At 37.1% G+C, this 21,900-nt stretch overlaps 3 protein-coding genes across 4 annotated transcripts in view; 2 read left to right on the plus strand and 1 right to left on the minus strand.

Moving 5' to 3' along the window:
* The first annotated feature begins 4,567 nt into the window (after positions 1–4,567).
* LOC107749507 (something about silencing protein 10-like) lies at positions 4,568–6,163 on the plus strand. Its single transcript, XM_016564684.1, has 7 exons — positions 4,568–4,584; positions 4,864–5,017; positions 5,113–5,229; positions 5,306–5,439; positions 5,524–5,578; positions 5,705–5,812; positions 5,912–6,163. The coding sequence occupies exons 1-7, from the start codon at positions 4,568–4,570 to the stop codon at positions 6,002–6,004; spliced, it is 678 nt and encodes a 225-aa protein (XP_016420170.1). The 3' UTR covers positions 6,005–6,163.
* A 188-nt stretch (positions 6,164–6,351) lies between these two features.
* LOC107749447 (phosphopantothenate--cysteine ligase-like) lies at positions 6,352–8,633 on the minus strand. 2 transcript variants are annotated; one of them, XM_016564606.1, is made up of 4 exons: positions 8,519–8,633; positions 7,689–8,230; positions 7,497–7,600; positions 6,352–7,042 (listed from the first exon to the last, which is right to left on the minus strand). In XM_016564606.1, the coding sequence occupies exons 2-4, from the start codon at positions 8,221–8,223 to the stop codon at positions 6,722–6,724; spliced, it is 960 nt and encodes a 319-aa protein (XP_016420092.1). In that variant the 5' UTR covers positions 8,224–8,230; positions 8,519–8,633; the 3' UTR covers positions 6,352–6,721. The 2 variants fall into 2 exon arrangements, with proteins under 2 accessions (XP_016420092.1, XP_016420093.1); XM_016564607.1 differs by having other exon boundaries at positions 8,535–8,621.
* Positions 8,634–10,018: 1,385 nt separating this feature from the next.
* The window catches only part of foxj3 (forkhead box J3), a 120,246-nt gene continuing 108,364 nt past the window's right edge, over positions 10,019–21,900 (plus strand). The window contains exon 1 of the mRNA XM_016564602.1: positions 10,019–10,254. The gene's annotated coding sequence lies outside the window, so the exon portion shown is untranslated. The remainder of the gene's footprint in view (positions 10,255–21,900) is intronic.

Here is a 21,900-nt window from a genome sequence, read left to right on the forward strand (position 1 = left end):
ACCTTCAATACCATGACTGAGGTGCCCTTGAGCAAGGCACCGAACCCCTAACTGCTCCCCGGGCGCCCCGCAGCATAAATGGCTGCTCACTGCTCCGGGTGTGTGTTCACGGGTGTGTGTGTGTTCACTGCTGTGTGTGTGCACTTTGGATGGAATAAATGCAGAGCACTAATTCCGAGTATGGGTCACCATACTTGGCCACATGTCACATCACTTAAGCCTATTATTAAGCTACCTCACCGACCCCAGAGGATCATCAGAGCACATGCTCCAGCTTCCACACTGGGCTTCTCAACCTCCGAGATGGGCAGAAGCATCATCGTCAGACACTAGGCCTTCTGTGATCTAATCCTGTAAGCTCTAAAAAAGGTTAAAACCGCCATATATGATCATCTCTCAAACCCTTTCCCAAAAGGTCCAAGACATTCACTGGTCTATTCTTTATATTGCTAAAAAAGACTATTACGCTGATCATCGTATTTACTACATTTAAAAAGCACATACTCTACTATTTCTAAAACATCACATTCTTCACACATACTATTTTCATGCTTCCCCATTAATGCAAGTATTGAATTTAGTTCTGTGTGTCCCAACCTTAATCTAGAAATCATTACTTCTTCCTTTCTATGCCTTCCATAAAACTGTTACATCATAGTAAGCTTTTCTCTTCTAAAATCTAATGGAATCTCCATTTCAACCCTGATGGCATCTAGATGGGTTGATCTTATTGCTCCACAGCAGATTCTAGGTGCTCTAGACTGTATATAATCCAGTTTCTTCCATTCTGATTTAGCTCCAGCCCCATAAACTGTACACCCATAACCTATGTAACAGTGCACTTTTTCTTGCTCCCCATTCATACTTAGCTATTGAAAAAATTTTAATAGAAAATTTAAATTTAGCTATTTTTTAAAAAATAACTTTTTTTGATACTTTTGGAGCTTTGGTGTTGCCGACTTTACATCAAAAAAACTTCTACTTAGCTATTGAAGACATGCAATTTATTATGCCTTTGCATTTGTTTTCAATTTTCTTAATGTCTCTTCCAAGATGATTTCTCATCAAAGATTAATCCAAGATATTTGAATTCTGTCACTCTTTCTAATGGTTAATCATATAATTTCAGAGTCATTTGTTCCATTTTCGTTTTCTTTGTAAAAAAGCATATATTGAGTCTTTGATACAGAAAACTACAATCCCTAATCTACAGAATCGGATTGATTACATTTCCTTGTGGAGTCCTGTTCAGGACATCATATGATGCTAACATTTCTTCACCTATTCTTGGAATGTACACTCAAGAAATCTAATATCCAATTATACATTCTCCCCCCATTACAATTTTATTTAGCTTAATTAACAGTCCTTCCCTCCATAAAGTGTCATATACCTTTTCAATGTCAAAGAAAACAGCAAAAATATATTCTTAGATTATTAAAGCTTTTTAAACATCATTCTCAAATAATATCAGAGCATCCGTTGTAGATCCTTTCTTCCTATAAACCACTCTGGGCTGATGATATTTATTTTTTCTCCAAAAAGTAATTCAACCTTCTTACTATAATTTTCTCTATTACTTTGCATTAGGGATGCACCGATACCGATACTGGTATCGGTATCGGGCCCGATACGGAGCTCCTGTACTCGTACTCGGTAAAATGCCCCGATACCAAAGGCCGATACCACACAGCATGTGATAAGCGCCATATTCAGACAAAGAAACACGACAACAGAACAACAGACAGCAGAAAGGAGTTAAGGATGTCTACTACGAAGTATATGTATGCAATGAATATAATGTTAAAAATGTACAAATGCAATAAAAATATCGGTATCGGTACTCTGTATCGGCAAGTACCAAAAATAAAAGTATCGGTATCGGACGAGTACTGGAAAAAGTGGTATCGGTGCATCCCTACTTTGCATAATGTAGATGTAAGGGCAATTGGCCTATTAGATTTTGTTGCATCTTTCCCTGGTTTCACTACTGGTATCACTATTGCACTTTTCCAATCTTTGGGTAAGGTGCCTTCATTCCATATATGATTATATAAATCCATTAATGCTTTAACGGCTACTTCTGGTACATTTTTTAACATACTGTAACTGATCATGTGTCTCCCTAGTGTTGTATTCTTTGAATTGTTAATGGCTATTTTTAACTCAAAAGAATTAAAATCCTCATCCATATTACTATCAACTCCTTGTTTTTTCATACGAACATTCTCATATATTTTACTTAACTCTTGTCTTCTTTTTAAGAACTTATCGTCCAAGTTTTCTATGAATTTTATCAAAAGTTTTAGCTAAGACTTGTGACTTTTCCTTATCCGTGATGGCCATTTCCCCTTCCTCTTTAATTACAGGGATCTGTTTATAATTATTAATACCATTCATTTTCCTAATCATTCTCCATATCACATGCATTTCAGTCTCTCTCCCAATTGTATTGCAAAACTCCTGCCGAACCTTTCTTTTTGCACTTTTAATTACCCTTCTTGCAGTTGCCTTTTCTTCTGATATTCTACAATTGTATCTAATTAACCGTTTTTTAAAATCCAAAATGCCTTACTGGAAATTCTTCAGACCACAATGGTACACTTTTCTTTTTCTTTCCATTACCTTTAAAGGTATAGATTTGTTTGCTACAGAAATAATTTCTTCTATTATCTTATTGTATTTCTCCTCAATATTTCCTTCCAACTTCATATTTTTGAAATTTTATTCACACAACATAGGCTACAGAATTCTTTCCATTTTGCCTGCATCCATTTCGCTTTCGCACTGCATTCTGAATCTCACATACTACATACTAATCTCACATCATCCTAATCTCACATGGATGGATGGATGGATCAGTGTTTCCCAACCTCTGTGCCGTCTGCCATTCAGAATGGGTCAAATATGGACTAACCCAACTGCTGACCCTAAGTTGGGTTGAAACAACCCAGCATTAGGTGTAACGTTAGCTAATATACTGTTATAAATATCCAGTGCATAGCGCTTCATCTTTTATATCATGAGATTTTGGCCAAATGTTTTCAACAACAAAAAACTGTGCCCATATAGCTAAAATTTATAACCTGTAAGTTCCTGAAAACTGACCTGCCAGTGCTTGCCTGCCTGGTGGCTGGCAGTCCACTGTCAGGAACTATTATTTATGGCAGATTCATGTGTTTTGCTCTCCTTCCACTTTAGCTCCAGGAATAATATATATTTTTTTATTGTACATTGCCGACATTCGCTGGTCAAAACCTCCTAACTCCATTTTAGCTTGATTTTCATAAAATATTAATATTATAATGGCACATGCAAGTGACTGATCATATATAAAGCCACAATACCAACTCTGACGATGCTGTATTTAATTATCATATATATACAGTGGGTATACATTATTTTTATTAATGGTTTTGGCATTTATAAAAAGGTTTTTATTAATGGTTTTATTTTCTCTTTCCTGTCAATGTTCGTGTTTTTGTAGATTACGTACAACAATCAATTGATATTGATATATCAATTTGAAACTGAAAACACACACACACACACACACACAGTATATTAAAGTAGCAGATAATGTTCTAACGTGGTGTCTATTCTGAAACAAAGAAATTGTCTGTTGAGACTTTTATTTTGACATAGACTCAAGCTGTGGGGGAAGTACTCGTTAATGGTTTACTTCCCGTTCTAAACGCATGTGGGAAGTCCACGCGGATAGTTGTTGATCTGTTTTCACAAAGTTGTGTTTTGGTTTATGAGCTATACGCTATTTGTGAACTGCACGAATATTTAGATAATTTTTTATTAACCGATGACAGCATGGTCCGAGCAAGAAGGTATGTAGTTTAGTTGTCTTTGTAATTTATTGCTGGTTTCTGCTCGTTATCACAATGGTAGGACCTTGATCATGCAGAGGAGATATATATCAGTTTATGAAACAAATGTTTAAAAATCCATAGTTAAACCCACCAATTTATTGTATTTTGCATCGTCGTATTTACTAACAAATGTGTATAAATAGACCCGAGATAGCTATGTAGGCAGACGTCTGCTCAACAAATATCAGTGCAAATATATATAATTAAGTTCTCTGTGATTTTACCATTGAATTGTAATAATACGGCAAATGCTTTTTTTTTTTTTATTTTTATTAATGGTTTTGGCATTTATAAAAAGGTTTTTATTAATGGTTTTATTTTCTCTTTCCTGTCAATGTTCGTGTTTTTGTAGATTACGTACAACAATCAATTGATATTGATATATCAATTTGAAACTGAAAACACACACACACACACACACACAGTATATTAAAGTAGCAGATAATGTTCTAACGTGGTGTCTATTCTGAAACAAAGAAATTGTCTGTTGAGACTTTTATTTTGACATAGACTCCCGCTGTGGGGGAAGTACTCGTTAATGGTTTACTTCCGGTTCTAAACGAAGGTGGGAGTCCCAGCGGATAGTTGTTGATCTGTTTTCACAAAGTTGTGTTTTGGTTTATGAGCTATACGCTATTTGTGAACTGCACGAATATTTAGATAATTTTTTATTAACCGATGACAGCATGGTCCGAGCAAGAAGGTATGTAGTTTAGTTGTCTTTGTAATTTATTGCTGGTTTCTGCTCGTTATTACAATGGTAGGACCTTGATCATGCAGAGGAGATATATCAGTTTATGAAACAGTATTAAAGTAGAAAAGTTATTTTAAATTGTATTTTACAATATTACTATTTTTACTGTATTTTGATCCAATAAATTATATAAGAGGCATCTTTTAAAAACATTTAAAAATCTTAAAACAACTTTTGAACAGTAGTGCATTTCTGTTTTTACATATGAACATTCCTTGACTTGAACAGAATAATTACACTATTGTCACTTCACCATTTTCACTATGAATATTCCTTTTTTTCCAGCTATTGCACAAACATTAGTTTTTATTTGGTTCTAAAAGCCAAACGAATTCCAGCACATAATCATCCTGTGATTGAGAGATTGCTGACCTACAGAAATGTAAGTATAAACAAGTTTACCCTTTTTCACAGGTATTCATAAAAAATAAAAATAAAACGTAAGCTTGGAAAACTTCATCTCTATCACTTTCACAGCTGATAAATGAACTAGGAGCTGTAGATGCTAGACTGGCTTCTCAACTGCGTCAGCTTCTCTCTGGAGAACAGCAAGACCGAACTGTGAAGAGATCAGCGGGCAGCAAACATATCAAAGTAATTACTTTTCCGTTTTAATTTATGCAAGTTAGAACATTGGCTTTTTTCTGAATCTGACATGTCTATATTTTAGGTTTCAGAAAAGGCTAGGCTGGAAGAAGCAGAGGAGTCAGAATCAGATGAGGAAGCGAATCTGCGCTTTTATAATGCCATGGCGGAGAGACAGAAACTTAAGAGGAAGAAGAGCGAGATGCAGAACGAGGACAGGTGAGTCCGTTTACAACATTCAGCACTTGCAGTTTGTCATAAATAATGCTTCAGAAACCTAATTGTCACTGACTTCATTTCCAGATTGGTGGAGGAGGAAAAGATGGACGGAGATGCTAAAAGAGGGATCACCTATCAGGTGAGGTGTTGTGGTTAAATGATGCATGCAACTCACACACAAACAATTTTCAAAAAACTTGAACTTGTGACCTGAAAGTTATATTAGGGACAGTGTTATCATAACCAAATCATGTTTTGTGAAAAGATGTCCAAGAACAAAGGGCTCACACCCAAGAGGAAGAAGACTGATCGGAATCCCAGAGTCAAACACAGAGAGAAGTTCAGACGTGCCCAGATTCGTCGGAAGGGTCAGGTAAGTGTCATAGGATTAATTTCTATAATTCACTTTCGTTTGTGAAATATAAGGTATCACTACTCAAAATGGACACTGACTGCAGATTATTTGCGTCAGGTTCGTGAGGTGCGGCGTGAGGAGACAAGATACAGTGGAGAATGGTCTGGTATTCGTGCTGGAGTCAAGAGGAGCATCAAACTCAAGTCATAAATCTACAGATGATGCTCATGCAAACTTGAATGAGATATTAATATGGACTTTTCTGGCGTTTCTGCAATGTTTATACTCACTATCACAGATATTAACAGATGGATTTGACATGTTTTGTGCAACTGATCAAACAGCAAATAAAATAAAATCAAGTTCTGATCACAGTAAAATGCTATTTTTATTTTATTTTTGGTGTTATGTGCATTTCAAAACTGTAAATATGTTTTAAACCTCAAAAGTATTAACCCGTTTAATGTTTATTGCAGAAAGTTTATTTTTTATACATTACACATACATTATATAATATTATTTAACATTTAATTTACATCGGCTGTTAAAGCGTGGGATTTCTTGCAGATGGACTTAAAGTTTAAAAAAATACTAAGCAAAGGGAACATTAGGATAATAATTACTGAAGCATATTTTATTGTGTTTTTAAACTGATTAATATCCAAAGAAAGCAGATGAAATAAGATATTTTTGTACAGAGGAAATTAATATAAAGGAAATTATTAGATCTCTAATAAACAAATTCATTTTACAACAGAGAAGTTTCTGAACTTGCAGATGTCATTTGGAACGACACAAACAGAAGTCAGCTTTCCAGGATCAGTTTCTCTATTCAAATTTGAACCAGAATTATTACAATACAACAAAAACTGATCCCAGATCTGCCTTGAGCCTACAGTAGATGCTACAAAATCACAGCACGGTTTTTCATACTTGAGACATAAATTGACTGTGTGCTGCAGTCAGATTACTGACAATCCTGTCCTCAATCTCTACCTCTTTTTGCACTTCCTCATCTGTGAGGACCAGCTCTTGTTGCGTGTCCTTGGTGACAACAACCACATAACCACGGCGTGTGTCGAGAACATTCGCAACCACTGCCTGGTGGTTGTATGTTTCTAAGGCACGCCGTGCTCGCTCCAGAAGGATGGAGGGGTCCGTTTCCAGCTTGAAAGAGATGACAAATGCCTTAGGTGCCCAGTCCTTCACCAGTGGGGAAAGCATCTTGGGAACCATCTTCATACTTATCTAAATAACATTAAACAAGCAGAGGAATGACATGTTATATGTTGTTTGGAGTCTAGATTAACTAAACGTAGCATAGCAGATGGGTGTAAAAAAAAGAAGAAATAAACCATGAACTTCTTAAATATAATATATATATATAAATGACATCATTTTAAATAAATATAATATAATAAAAAATGTATAAATAGATCAAACAGCACAGTACTTTAGTTAGTAGAAAAACATTAATGTATGTAACATAATAAAAACTAAATATTAAAATAATACATTTATCATATTAATTTTTCACATAAATTTGGTCTTTCTCCATGAAAACATATAGCTACTTTTTAAAATTTTAGAATGGGGGTCCCTTGCAGGAGGATGATCATATTTGGGGGTGTGTGGCAATCTAAGAGATTGAAAACCCCTGGCCTAGAAGACTGAATTAATATTTGTATTTATTATACAACACCTGAAGTGGCCCATTAGAGGACTGGATTTTGTGTTCTGGCATTTCATAAGCTGGGATGTAGAAATCAGAAACAGCAGCAGCCAAATAAAACATTGCCTTGGACCCTAGGAGGGAAAAACAGAAATGAATACAACTAGTAATCCCACTACAAATGTATTCAGCCTCAAGTAATCAAAAAGTGGCTTTGTTCACCTATGGAGCTTAATGCTTGAGCTGCAGCCTTGAGTAGATGGAGGTACTCCGACAAGGTGTTGAATTCCACCGGCAGCAGTAATCCTGCCGCTTTCACCGCCTGATAGCGCTTTAAAACCTTTGCAATGTTTGGAAGCGCGTTCTGATCCACCAGGATCTGACCAGCGTCCTCCTTACCACTCTCTGATCGTATGCTATCCAGTAAACTGACCCCTGTGTACAGACGAGTGTATGGGTAGAGAGAACGATGCCTGTGCAGAAAGATCACTGCATAGCCTGAGTCCAGAAAATACTCGGCAGAGGTGGACCCTCGCCGACCACTGCTGAAGTTGTCCAGGAACCGTACTGTTCGGGATTCCAGAGGAACTTTAGTTCCTCCCGAGGTGATCAGAACTACTCTGCGCCCGGCCGATCCGTGATGTTCGGCAAACTCTGCCATGAGTTTCTTGACCTCCTCCGCATGAGAGGGGACCGCAAACTCTTCAGACAGTCCTCCATCCACTGCCTGTGAGGCTGAGGGCTCAGAGTAAGCCATTGTAAACCTAAAAGAATAAAGTTTTAGTTATTAAAGTGTTATCATTTTGCAAGCGTTTATGAATGACCATTTGGAATTAGAAATAAGCTCAAGAAGATCAGACAGATTTCAGACCCAAAGTAATATGACATTACATGCTACATAATTGTCCCTGAGCAATACACTGTTGGTCAACTAAGGTCAGATTAATATTTGACGAAGTTCTTGCACTAATTTAAAGTTAAGTGTGAAAAATATACATTCTCGCTGTCAGTGTAATCTTCTCTTATTATCACGTTGATAAACAAGGGTTTACCTGTTTGCTCACTCACAAATAAAACGCTAAAGAATATAATTCACCAGCGAATGACCCTGATAAACTTGGACTTGCTGTGTGACAGATCAACAGGAGCAATTCCCGCAATTTATTATGGTTGATGTGCGCATGCGCAGCTTCGGATGTTGTGATTGGCTATTTCAGAGGGCTGCTGTGAAATTTCCAAAATAAAGGTTTTCAGGTGACTGTTATTCTTTCTGCTTTTATGGGAAACATGGACCACAGTGGTATGAAAGACAAAAGAAAGTACACAAGAAAACAGAGATAAAATAAGGAGAGTATAATACGTAATTTATTTAATATATTTAATTTACTGTGGTCAATAAACAGTGGCATAATCATCCATCCAACATATCAAATACATTTCTAATGTAGGATTTGAAGGAGGAATGAGCTGCAAAATATTTGTAAAACATGTAATTCACATTCAGGTTCACAGGGGGCAGCATTGTTTAAGCAATACAAAATGAGTAGCATTTTACAGCTTAAAAACCGCAAATCATTTTGCAAACATTTAGGACTGGGGTCATGAAAACTTCGCATTGTAAATGTGATATTTACATATCCTACAAATGAATAAATACTCTTTATTTTAAGATTCGCAACTATTAAAATAACAGTCATAATTAAAATAAGCAATAAATAAAAGAAACGAGGAAGTTATTTGAAACCAGAAACACGTGGTGTACCCACTGATCTATATAATGACTATTCTCTGAATATGACTATTTACTTCTCTATTATAGATCAGTGAGTGTACCACAAAAGTAAAACAAATGAGAAATATTTTTCTTCCTCCAGACAAACGGATCAAAGTGGGGAAACGTCTTTATTGAATGTATTATTATTATTATTATTATTATTATATTTTTAAATACTTTTGGGGTGCTGTCCACGTCTTTTATTAGAAACAATTATATTAGTAGGCCTACATATATCGTTACCCATGTGCCAAAAGCTTTATGAACGGCACCATTATTAGCAGTAATAACGTTTCTTATTAACAGAATAGGTATTTAATATTTTAAATACTGATTAATATTAAAATAGTTCCGAAGATTCCGGACGAAATCACAATCCACTGTGGTAACTCAACATCCATGAATTGTCTGATTTAAAACCAGACAAAAACCAATAACAGCATAAAACCAACTATATTTGATCAATACATTTAAAAAAAAACATTTAAAAAAACATGTTGGGAACTATCTACATCTTTTAAATTTATATTCGGATATACTGCTACTCTTTCGACAAATGATTTACGATTGAATCGATTAGTACATTTAATTTTCGAAATTGTTTTTTATCATATCGTATGGTTGTGCTGAAGAAAAGCCATTTATAATAATTCTCGTGATAATATTCTTGTACACTAAAGGCACTACTTTCCGGCTGCAAAGCCTGTCGCAGCTTGGTACAGTGGGCCGTTCTCCGGCTAATGTCCAAAAGTAGTTCCGGATTTTTGATCCGCGCAGTCCCCGGATGTTAGCTATTCGGAGAGAAAGACGAAAAGAGCGAGAGAGAGAGGCGGAGAAGCTAGGAGACGCCACGGACAAACTGGTAAAGGGATTGCGGGTCTCAAACCCACGATAAACACGGAGAGCTGTGGCTCGTTTCGAGGAGAGAGAGGAAGCTGTGATCGAAAAAGGAGGGGAGGGGACGGCTAACTTTGACAGACCTGCACTGGCCTCCAGTAGCGGACACGAGCCCGGGTGAGTGCGGGTGAACGTTACGAGCTCGCGACATGGAGCTCGCGAAGTTGAAGTCAGGGCCCGCGAAAAATGGACGACTTTAACTGTTAGTTGTGTGCTGCTGAAGTTCTGAGCAGAGCAGGAGGACAGACGTTCAGGCCTCAAGTGGTATGCCGCTGCCGCCGTCGGTCGGGGGCAAGTGGGGACACTGCAAGCTCCTCTGTCACAGCAGAACAAGTTTAGTTAGCAAGCTGCTAGCCGCCAATACGATTTTTGTCAGACAGGTAGCGAGAGTGAGCTGCTAATTAGCCGCCAGCTTTACTTTAGCTCGCCTGCTATTTGTTCGCGTATTTGACAGGCGTCTGACTTGCAATATTTGTGACTGAAACTCGGTCAGTAAGCCGAGCTGGAAGGGAGCTCTTCGACCGGGAACTGCCAAACGAGCAACTTTTGGTCCTGTCAACTAACAGTATTTGGAGGTGGAGGCCGTGTCTATTAATATTTTGAAAACAGACGTGCGGCAGCTGCGTGTCATTTTAAATACGAATCCAGGCCAACTTGTGCTGCCATTAAGATGCATATAACTTCGGTTTTTGTGCGAACAAGAGGTGTAAGATTGTTTATGGAGCGTTATTGTGATTTTTAGTGTGAATTTATGAAGTTTTGCATGAGTTATTTACCTCTCTGTCAGCATATGCTGGATGAAGTAGCACTTTAGGTGAATTCGACGACAGGTTATAATAATAGTCAGTTTCAGCAGTTCTGATCTTACATTGAGCGGTATTTGTAAGATTTTATACACATCATATATAGACTGTCATATCTAGTCAGTGCAAGACTAGTCCCCCGTCTGTTTAGCTGCTGGAATGTGACCCGTTGTCTGTCAGTTATTTGGATTTTCCCCCTTAGCTGCTGCAAGAACAGACCTTTGCTGTCATGTTGTGCTCTGTGTTTAATTTGTTTTCTTGTTGTTTATATCGCGATGTCTAACGTTTATAATTTGACATTAAGGCAAGACACCACAGGTGAATATGGTAACAAGTAGACATCACTATACTTCCCCAGTTGATTAATCACAGTACAATATGGCAATTGTTTTGTATTCCAGTTTTTTAAATAGTATGTTTAAATATGAGGTGTGATGCAATTAATTATGCACTCATTTGCGTAATTGCATAAATGGAATTTTTGTTTCATTTTGTTGACGTATTAAGAGTATTTTTTTGGTATTTCTATTTATCGCTCCATAAAACAGAAAATACTGGCAAGTTACAGTAGTAAAATGTTATATACAGTCAGGTAAGTGGTATATAAATAAGCTACTCTGTAAATACAGAATATAGATAGGAATAAAACTCTGTAAGTGCTACTGAAGTGAAGGATTATTGCTCAGTACAGGAGAAAAAAAACTCATTCATTCAGAGAAAACAGCCTTTAAAGATATGTATTGTAATTGAATTCTACAGATGCAAAAAGATAAAAAGATAATTTTTTTAAAATGTGAATTTTGGGTGTTTTTTTTTCACTAGTATGAAAAGAAGACATGTTATAGAAGCAAGATAGACTAATATCTCAAAATTGACCAGTGCATGAAAAAACAAATGGTTTTGACTGTAGTGTCTTGTCTTATGTTGACAATGACAGCTTGTCTGCATATTTTTGCATGCATGTTACATTTGTATTGGCCTGATGAGGATTGACCAACAGCATTTAATGAGTTCTAATGGGATTTTCTCCCCCTACTCATTCACTAGAGATTAAAGTATGAATGGAGAGACTGTTGAATTATGTACTAGCATGCTTAAAATATTGAATAATGGACATATGTGAACTACCCGGGACATATTTTCCCCACCCATTCAGCGTAGCAGTACAATAGTGTGAAAGATTCACGTTAGCACCAGGCTTGTTTGTCTTTGGGTTGTCAGCCCACAGAACGCAGAAAATGATTGAACCATCAGTTGCCTGTCAGAACACGCCTGGTGGTTCTTGTGCTGAAACTGCGTGTCATTAGCATTTGTTAGTTAAATGTATATTATGAAATATGTTACATAGACATTAGAAAAGACTAACAAGGTGAAAAATGATATTGAGAATAAAGGAAAAACCTATGAATTTATTACCAGGTAATGCATGTTTTGTTTGAAACATTTCGATTAAAGGGGTCATATGATGCGATTTCAAGTTTTCCTTTCTCTTTGGAGTGTTACAAGCTGATTGTGCATAAAAAAGAAAGCACCTGAAATATCAGTCTGTTTAAAATTCATCTCTGTTGATAAAAAAAATAGTAGTATTTTCTAATATATTTTCCAATATGTTAAAGCATGATGAGGACATGAAATTGTACAGCATAACATGAATGATTTCTTATTTAAATAGTTTTATTGTTAATATTGTCTAAATCTGATTGCATGAACTAAAACTTTTTTGGGCTTTTATCACAGTGAAGCCAACTGAGAGTAGCCATGAAAGAAGTTTTTGTTACTTCAGTTTTAAATGCAAGTCTTAAGAAAAGGTACCCCTGAAGTGTCATTTATCTTTCAACTTGTTCTGTATGTTGTTCATTAGTGATTTGCTAAATGGGCTGGAATGGGAGCTGTTAAAGAACACCAGCATGGCATCTGTTGTAGCGTACCATAACTGTTCCCATGCCAGGATCTGACGAGGCCTCCGCTGCAGTATTGCATACAGACTCGTCTCCGTCTTGCCCTCAGGCCTCAGTGGGCATCCTGCCGCTACGTCTAAACTCACCTGGAAACTGCTGGCTTTATGCATTCCACCTACTTTATCATCACTAAAGGCGCCATAGGCCACACGCCAAATGGGGCATTGTATGGCGCTTTAGATCTTTGGTGGCTGTGTTATTAATTTTTTTTAATATGTTGGAGCTATACGGTGTTCAGCGTAATGAGCTGTCTTTACCGTTACACTGTTTACAGTGTTTTCTGAGGCATTAGCATGTTTTATTTTTCCCCTCTGCTGAATTGGTTGATGAGATTTTGTCCCACATTTAGAAAAGTTAAGCCTTTCTCCAGCTGTGCTGCAAAAACATCTGTTCTCTTACATTTGTGTTGTGTGAAACCAGTGTGTCAAATTCTCTCTTTTTCTGTCTGGTTGCAACAAGTGGTTTGCTTCCCATTTTCTCCATTAGATTTTCACAATCAGACAGATTTTAGTTTGTGATGTTGAAAAACACTGTTATGACATTGAATTAGCAGCAAGGCGTGTGCAGATTGAGCAGTCTGATGTGAGCAAAGAAGAGACAGCCCCTCACCTTTCACATACCAATAGCCCATTTGGAATGCAGCGGTGGCGCTTTGCCCAGCCCTGTCTCACTGAGAGGCTTTTAATTTTTCCCCCTTGTTGAAGCGATTATTTAAATGGCTCTCCGTGAGATTAAGTTATCAGACTCCTGTTGGTAAATGGGGTCCAGGCAAGCTAAATGCATGGCTTCCCCAGCTCAGAAACTGCCCATCAGGTAACCACTTGTTGCATTGCTCCTCCGCTCCCCCTGGTGATGACATTAAATATCTGGACTAAAATGCTTTTTGTTACTTTTCTGTGCTATGTATTTTCTTGTTTACTTTCTGCAACCCTCAGTGGTTGTCAATATTGCATGTTGGTGCTTGTTAGGCATAGAAATTACTATGACTCAAAGAACATAGCACTCTTGCAATGCTAGTGTTAAATTAATTAGTGTTTTTTTTTTAGTTAAATGCAGAATCATTTACATTCTGGTAAGCAGTGTTAATTCAGACAAGCTGCCACCATTAATATTACAGTCCTTTCACAGCATCTTCTCCTTTCCTTTTATATCATGGATGTGATGGAACATTTTCATAATCAACTAGTCTTAGGTTGAAAGACTAGTTAACTTTTTGATTTCTCAATTTTAATCGATTTTCATGTTGATGAACATTGATTTGTAAATCCCAAGATTGATCTTTTAGTCTATCACTATAAATGATGAATTAAGAGACCAAGATTCTGAAAGGGTTTTACCATGAGGCCTTTTAGCCTGCAAAAGCAAAACGCATGCTCAGGATGCTAAAATGCTCTTTAAAGGAATACTCCACTATTTTTGAAAATAGGCTCATTTTCCAACTCCCCTAGAGTTAAACAGTTGAGTTTTACCGTTTTCGAATCCATTCAGCCGATCTCCGGGTCTGGCGGTAGCACTTTTAGCTGTAGCTTAGCATAGATCATTGAATCTAATTATACCGTTAGCATCTCGCTCAAAAATGACCAAAGAGTTTAGATATTTTTCCTATTTAAAACTTGACCTAGCTTGCGCTCACTGTTGTACACGGGAGCAGTTCCGGGGGAATTACGTATGAGGTCAGCTTTGCGTCATATACACCTAGGATGCATCGGGGGTGAGTAAAACACAGCCTAATTTGTATTTTTGGGTGAACTAACCCTTTAAGAAACCTTTAAATGTACCAACGATGTTTCACCTGTCAGTTGTACTAATTGATCTGTTCTTGGACAACTGGTCAACCATTTTGGTCTGTGTCTATTTTTTATTGTCCATTTCAGGCTGTTACAATAGCGCCTTCCAATCTGAGGCTCCTGTTGTGGCAAGAAACAATATGAAGCCTTGCTTTGCTAGTGGTGAAAGTCAGTAAGTAGCTCAGTCTTCATTAGCAAAGCCGTTCATTGCTAGAATGCAGATGAGCTATGAAGCCATTCATCTCTGATTCCAATTTGAATCTTGTTTGCAGTCATATTGTGTGAGCCCACTTTTTCATTTTCAAGAAGTCTATTTATGTGAAAGATAACTGGGGGTTAATTGCACTTAAATGAACCTCATTTAGAACTGACCAGAGCAATTACAGTAACTGCAGTTCCAGGCATTTTTGGGCCACTGGTTGCTAGTGTTGCAGTTTCAACTAGGCTATGATCAGATTGAAATTGTATTGATGTTGAATAGCAGAACAATTTTGAACATATTCATTCTCATGAATGACAATTAAAATATTTTAGCGCTTACAAAAATATGAGCCTTTCACAAGGTGTACCGAGGTGAGCTGAGGCCAACACAGTTTCTTCAGGCGAAACCCCTGGGGCTTTTGGGAGCTATTTTATTATTAATGTTATTCAGGAGCCAGATTTCGAGTTTTGCTCAGCTGGGTGCTTTAATCTATTTTTGCTGTAAATTAATGAATTTTTAAAAAGTTCCTCACTAGATATGGGTGGATATGGGAATGCTGCACTGGTTCAGAGTTTTTCAAACAACCCCCCCACCATCCACCCCTGGGAAGAGGAGCGCAGATCTACCGAAGCACTACACTTTCATTTTTTATTAATGCTGAAATACACTGCCAGAGCTCTACCAGTCTCTCCATGTACAGAGAACTTTGTTAGATGTTGGTCTGTGCTGTGCTGCACTGGCGGATCCAACAGCAGTTGGAAATCCAGATATGCAGTGGAGTGGACAGATTATGTGTCATCCGCCCCCCATTACCTGGCTGGAGACCCATTCTGCCTTCCAGATCAAGTTTTTCATGAGTGCAAACGTGGCCTTGGCTGGCTTTTTTTGCTCATGCGTTGGTTTGACTAACCTCTTTCCCAATCTACTGTAGCACTTTGTGGTCTCAGCAGGTTGCATGCAGTCAGTTACTTTCATTAACCATGCAGCGTTACCTATTTGACTACACATGCCCCCTATTCACCACAGGCACGTCATTGAAATTTGTGGGGATATACCTTGGTGTATGTTCATTTCTATCGGTATGACTGCAGAATTTTTTTTTGCTGCATTGCCTGTTTATCCTTGGCAAAAAAGGCTGGTCTGCAAGGGTGCGTCACAGTGGAATTGGGGGACTTTTTGTGTCTTTTGTCTCTTAAAACCATAGAGCAGGTGTCTTTCACTTAGTGCCTGCTGAAGGTAACGGACGCTGTGAGCAGGGAAAGGATTTTACCTAGATTACGCAGCTTAAGTAATCATAATCAAGCTAGGCTAATACCATTTAATGACCATTTTAATTACTTTAGCTTACTGCACACTCAGCTGTAGTTACAATTGCACTTCTGGAGAAGCCCTAATAACTTGCTAAAGATGGACAATTATCCATGCTCTGTGCTCTGAGAGCAATTTCTGCCCAGTTCCCTCCATGTTTTGGTTCATTTCTCCCATATGAGAGTCTGAGTAGCCAAAGCTGTAATACAAACATTCTTCTGATTAATAAAGCTAATTGTAGTGTAGTGGAAATGTTCAAGTTTTGTTTTTAAAGTTGGCTTTAAAAATGGCAAAATTTATTTTAAATAGTGTTGCATTTATCGATTTCAAAACATTTTTTAAAAGGATTTAAAGCTCTTAATGTTTCACCTTTTCAGTGTTAATTTGACATGGTATTATACTAATTGGAGAATTGAATAATGCTTTAGGTCATTTTCCTGAAGCAATGAAATTAATTATTTTAAGCCTTGCTAGAAGAACTTTCAAGTAAATCTCAATGCCACACAGTGTTGCGTTTCTACCTCTCCTTGAGAAATGCTTAAGTTTTAGAAATGTTGCATCATAAAAATGTTTGCTGGTTGCAATAAGTGTTCTGAAGGAATACTCAATATTATTCTTGATCTGAGTAGAATGTAAATGCTTCATAGCTTGACCAGTGAAGTAGCACCATGTGATGTTTGCCTAACTGGTGAATTAATATTACAGTTAGTGCTGTCACGATTGTCATTTTTTTTGTTAAGTTTAGTTAGTGTAAGCTTAACATACACTACCGTTGTTCCAGCGTCAGAGAGATTTTGTCAGTCAAAAAAGTCTTATGCTCTCCAGGTCTGCATTTATTTAAAACATACAGTAATATTGTGATATATTATTACAGTTTCAGATAACTGATTTCTGTTGTAATGTATTTTACCATGTAATTTATTCTTGTGATGGCAAAGCTGCATTTTTTTATAATATGCTGATATGATGCTGAAGAAACAATGAAGTATGAAGAAACCATTGAAATAATTTTTTTTTTTAGCAATTAAAAAGTCTTTATTGCCTCTTACTGATAATTTACTTCACTTACTTTACTGAACTTACTGATGCCAAACATTTGAACAGTAGTGTACATCAACTGAAATATTTATCTTTTTGGTCCGCTTAGGTGTTGTTAGGGTTGGGTATCGTTTTTTTTTTTTTCGATACCAGTGCCAAATCGATACTTTTAAAACGGTTCCGGTGCCTGAACCAATACTTATTAAAAAAAATCATAATAAATAAAAATTCCCCCCAAAAATGATGGATTGGCCATTAGAATAGAAATAGAATAGAGAGTGCAAATGTTAGAGGGTCAAGTTTTTTAATAAAAAAAAACAAGCAGATAAAATTAGAAGTAGCATTAGAATAAAGAGTGCTAGAGTTAGAGGGTCAAATGAAGATATAAGAGATGTGTTTTCAGCCGTTTCTTGAAAATATTAAGGACTCAGCTGCTTGGATTGTTTGGCCAGGTCATCTGTTTGCTGCTCAACAGATTCTGAACTCACTGACAAATATCTGATCTTGTAAGATGTGCTTGCTCCCTTTACACAGAGTGCGTGTGATCACGAAATAGAAAGTGAAAGTAAACAGCGCAAACCAGTGATGATGCTTTTTACGTCCGTTTCGGAGAACCAGAGGACAAATTTTTCAATCGATCACTCAGGCATGGCACTGAAATGAGGCACCGAAATCTGCGTTCGGAATCGGTTCTAGGACATACCGGTTACATAGGTACCGGTGCCATATTGGTGCTGGGTTTCGGTACCCAACCCTAGGTGTTGTGTTTTAGAACCCACCTGGATATTATATTAGAAAATTGAATTTGATCTTAAGGAACATAGTGCTTATAAAAACATTAACATTATCAGGGCTCGCAAAATCGCTAGCCCGACGTCCCGGGGCTATTGTGTTTTTCAGTCGGGCTACCAAAATGTTTCACCACCCTGCCCGACGGGCTATCTTGAACAGTGATATCAAATTCCTTCCTTGATTTGCGTTGTTCACTAGCTTGAAGGGGTGAAACGGATCGTAGTTGATTGTTTGCACGTGTTTCTAAGTCTTGCCGATTTAAACATTCAAGTGTTTTAAACCATTCAAGTGCATTCGGAGCTGCGCGCACTCATTCAAAACACGCACAGAGAGCCGCGTTTCAGACAATGCGCGTACACAGAATTGATTCCTCTTTCTTCTCCTTGCATCTGAATGAACACATACACACAAAATTATCTCAAAATAACTGTTTCGTTAAGTATTCTCGTAAACACAGTCGGTTATGTCTTAAGTGAACGTAAACAGTGGAGAAAGAAATCTCAAGTGCATCATTATATTGGATCCGTGCATTCGGTCTTAAAGGGGTATTTAGCATCTTTGTTTGGATCGTGATTAAAATGCAGTGGTTGCCTCTGATTTTAAATGGAAAAAGCACAGCCAAAGCATTAGTTTGTTTATATGAAGAGATATATTTTATTTGTATTTAATTATTTGATGTGGGATTTGTTTTAAAATTTCAAGTTAGTTTTATTAGGGTGACCATACGTCCTCTTTTCCCCGGATATGTCCTCTTTTTGGACCTAAAAAAATGCATCCGGCCGGGATTTCTTAATTGCCCAAAATGTCCGGGATTCGGCTGTTTTCTTAATCCCGCTCCCGCTGAATCTCTGACCATTGCCGCCTGCTCCCGTAACATTTGTTTTGCTCCTGTGATTTTCGTGTCCAGTCCTTTAAACATTCTAATATTGTATATCATTTTAGCGCATCGGGGAGCCTCTCTCAGGATGTGGTGTATTTAAATATTTTTGAATGAGCGTTCACGCTGGTCACTTTCGATTTTGCGATCACACACACACTCTGTGTAAAGGGAGCACATCTTACAAGATCAGATATTTGTCAATGAGCTCAGGATCTGTTGAGTAGCAAATACTCCAGCATGGTCTTGTCAGTCATCTCTCCTTATTCTCAACCTGTCAAATGTCAAAGCTGACTCCGGTAGCTCTTGTTGGATGCAGGGTTGCCAAGTCCGCGTTTTTTCCACAGAATTGGGCTACTTTTAAACTGTTGCCATAGGTTGATTTTCCCAAGTGGGTTAAAGGTTTGAAATATTGCATAAATTACATTTGACTGAAATGCTTGTATTGAAACATTTTGCATTCTACCTATGATAAAACTTTCATGGACTTCTACATTAACTGTTCCATCCTGATGGAATGACCTGCCCAGCTCAATCAAAGCAGCGGAGTCCCTAATATTTTCAAGAAACGGCTGAAAACACATCTCTTTCATCTTCATTTGACCCTCTAACTCTAGCACCCTCTATTCTAATGCTACTTCTAATTTTATCTGCTTGTTTTTTTTATTATTAAAAAACATGACCCTTTAACATTTGCACTCTCTATTCTATTTCTATTCTAACTATTTGTTTTATTTATAAAGAATGAAGAGCCTCTAACACTAGCATTCTCTATTCTTTCTCTATTCTTTCTACTTATTTTCTTTTTATTTATTATAAATAATGACCTTCTAACACTTGCATTATCTGTTCTTTTTCTGTTCTATTGACTTGTTTTATTTTTATTTATTATAAAAACAAAATAAACAAACAGTAAAAAAAAAACTGGCTACATATACTGTTAGGCTAAGCCCCGCCCCTGTCCCTGCCCACGAACCCCACCCCCTACTGTCCTCTTTTTGAAAAACTAAAATATGGTCACCCTAGTTTTATTATTTGAAATTTAAATTTCACAAAGAAATGTGCAGCATTTTGTTGGAGAAATAATAAAAGGACACCTTTTCATTTATAATTTGTCTTAAATCTCATTTTTGTTAAAAAGAGAAATTGTGAGAAAATTGTATTGTGAAATCAGTATCGTGAATCGCATCGTGAGTTGAGTACTAGTTTTTGCTGTGGTATCAAAGAAGTATTCTGTTATTTAAATAAAGAACCATATTTGTTTTGCTCATCTGCAAAATGAGCTGAACTGTTACTCAAAATCTGACATGATAATGCAATATGATCAGAGCCGTGGGTTTTGTGAGCCGTTGCACCTCTACTCTCTTGACTTGTTATTTGAAGATAAAAGGCGATCACTGAAGTTTTTAATCATGCTGATTTGTCTGCAATGAAGTTCAGCTGATGTTTTTTTTTTTTTTAAATTATTTTTATTCGGGCTACTTAAATTCATTTTGGGCTACCAAAATCTGAAGAATGTCTGCCCGAAGGGCTACCAGCAAAATTTTGAAATTTTGCGAGCCCTGATTATACAAAAACAATATTTCTATTTTATAATTCCTTCTTTAATGGAGGACATTTAAAGATTCTATATGTAGTTGACCATCATTTCTCAAACTTTCCGTTGTAATTTTATGCATTTCTGTATTCAAAGGATTTTTAATTAAAGTATGCAATTGTAACTTAAGTGTTCAGTGATCCCTCTTATCTTAATAATCATGAACAGGTGATTATGTAATTACGACACTATTTTGCATGATCTTGTCTGGTCAGACTGAGCTACTCTTGTCTTTGACTGTCTCACCTGTCTTCTGATTAAAATGTGTTTACAGCATCATTACAGGCCTGCTGGGGTTTTCATCAAATGTAAAACTGGCACAGGAAGTGTTTAATGCATTTAGCACACTATTGAGATTAAGTTACAGTTAGGGGTGGGTGCTATACCGATATGAAAGTGACTACCAGTATTATGTTGTTCCATGATATGGATTTTGCTATACCGTGGATACCGTTATATATTCATGAATTCAAATTTTGCATTTATATGGTTTTGTTCAATTTGTTCAACACAAATGACTATAAAGAGTCGAGGCTGAACATTTTTGTCCTCTGTGTGCAACGCCGTACTACACAGGCATTAGTAATCAAACACAGAGCATCGTAACAGACCAAATTAATAGAGCACAAATCGCCTACTCCAGTGGTTACCAAACTGAGGGATAGTGTAGAGTCAGCAGATTATTTTGCAAAAGAAACCTCTGCAGGGTGATAAAGACTACACTGTGTAATTTTCCCACTTATGCGGCCACTTGTCTGATAAGTAAATATTTGAGCGCAAAATATTAATTTGACGTATTTTAATTAACTCATCATGACTCGCAGTACCCGCTTGAGCGCTCCGTTATCAGTTGTAGTTGTATCATTACAACCCTCTACATTGCGAGTAAATCACTCGCATATGCGACTAAATCTTCACTCGGCGCGTGAACACAGAGTTGATTCGTCTTTCGCATCTCCTCATTTTTGAACAGACACATACACACAGAATTATGTCAGATTGAAGAATCAGAGTTGTATTGCAGGGAGGGAGCCATGTAGAAATATAAATGAACGATGTATGGTTCTGCTCTAAGCATAAAAGTTACAAGTTTGGGAAAGGACTTCCAGTGCCAGGGTAAACGTAAAGCAGATTATGAATATACTTAAGATTAGGGCTGCACGATATATCGAAATTATCGAAATATCGCAAACGTAAATATCGCAATATGCATATCGCAAGGGCCTGCGATATCTGAATCATTTTAATAATAGGCTACTTAAATCAAAACGTTGCAAAAGGTCAAAGTTTTAGTTCGACGCATATAGCAGAGAATTGCTTGACGTTAAAAAGAGTTAAGTGCAATAAGTTGCAGAAAACAACAACTCTTTGCCGTCTCGTCTTGCTGTCTGACTCACCCCT

The sequence above is a fragment of the Sinocyclocheilus rhinocerous genome, unplaced genomic scaffold (genome assembly GCF_001515625.1).
Source record: "Sinocyclocheilus rhinocerous isolate Xijiao unplaced genomic scaffold, SAMN03320098_v1.1 scaffold889, whole genome shotgun sequence".
NCBI classification, from domain to species: domain Eukaryota; kingdom Metazoa; phylum Chordata; class Actinopteri; order Cypriniformes; family Cyprinidae; genus Sinocyclocheilus; species Sinocyclocheilus rhinocerous.

Excerpts from the sequence above, each read along its gene's own strand:
- LOC107749507 (XM_016564684.1), top strand. Across the intron at positions 5,018-5,112 it reads GATTGCTGACCTACAGAAAT|CTGATAAATGAACTAGGAGC; the intron begins GTAAGTATAAAC and ends TCACTTTCACAG. Across the intron at positions 5,440-5,523 it reads GAGATGCAGAACGAGGACAG|ATTGGTGGAGGAGGAAAAGA; the intron begins GTGAGTCCGTTT and ends CTTCATTTCCAG.
- LOC107749447 (XM_016564606.1), bottom strand. The coding sequence starts at position 8,223 with ATGGCTTACTCTGAGCCCTCAGCCTCACAGGCAGTGGATGGAGGACTG. Across the intron at positions 7,601-7,688 it reads TCAAGCATTAAGCTCCATAG|GGTCCAAGGCAATGTTTTAT; the intron begins GTGAACAAAGCC and ends TTTCCCTCCTAG. Across the intron at positions 7,043-7,496 it reads CCTCTAATGGGCCACTTCAG|ATAAGTATGAAGATGGTTCC; the intron begins GTGTTGTATAAT and ends AATGTTATTTAG.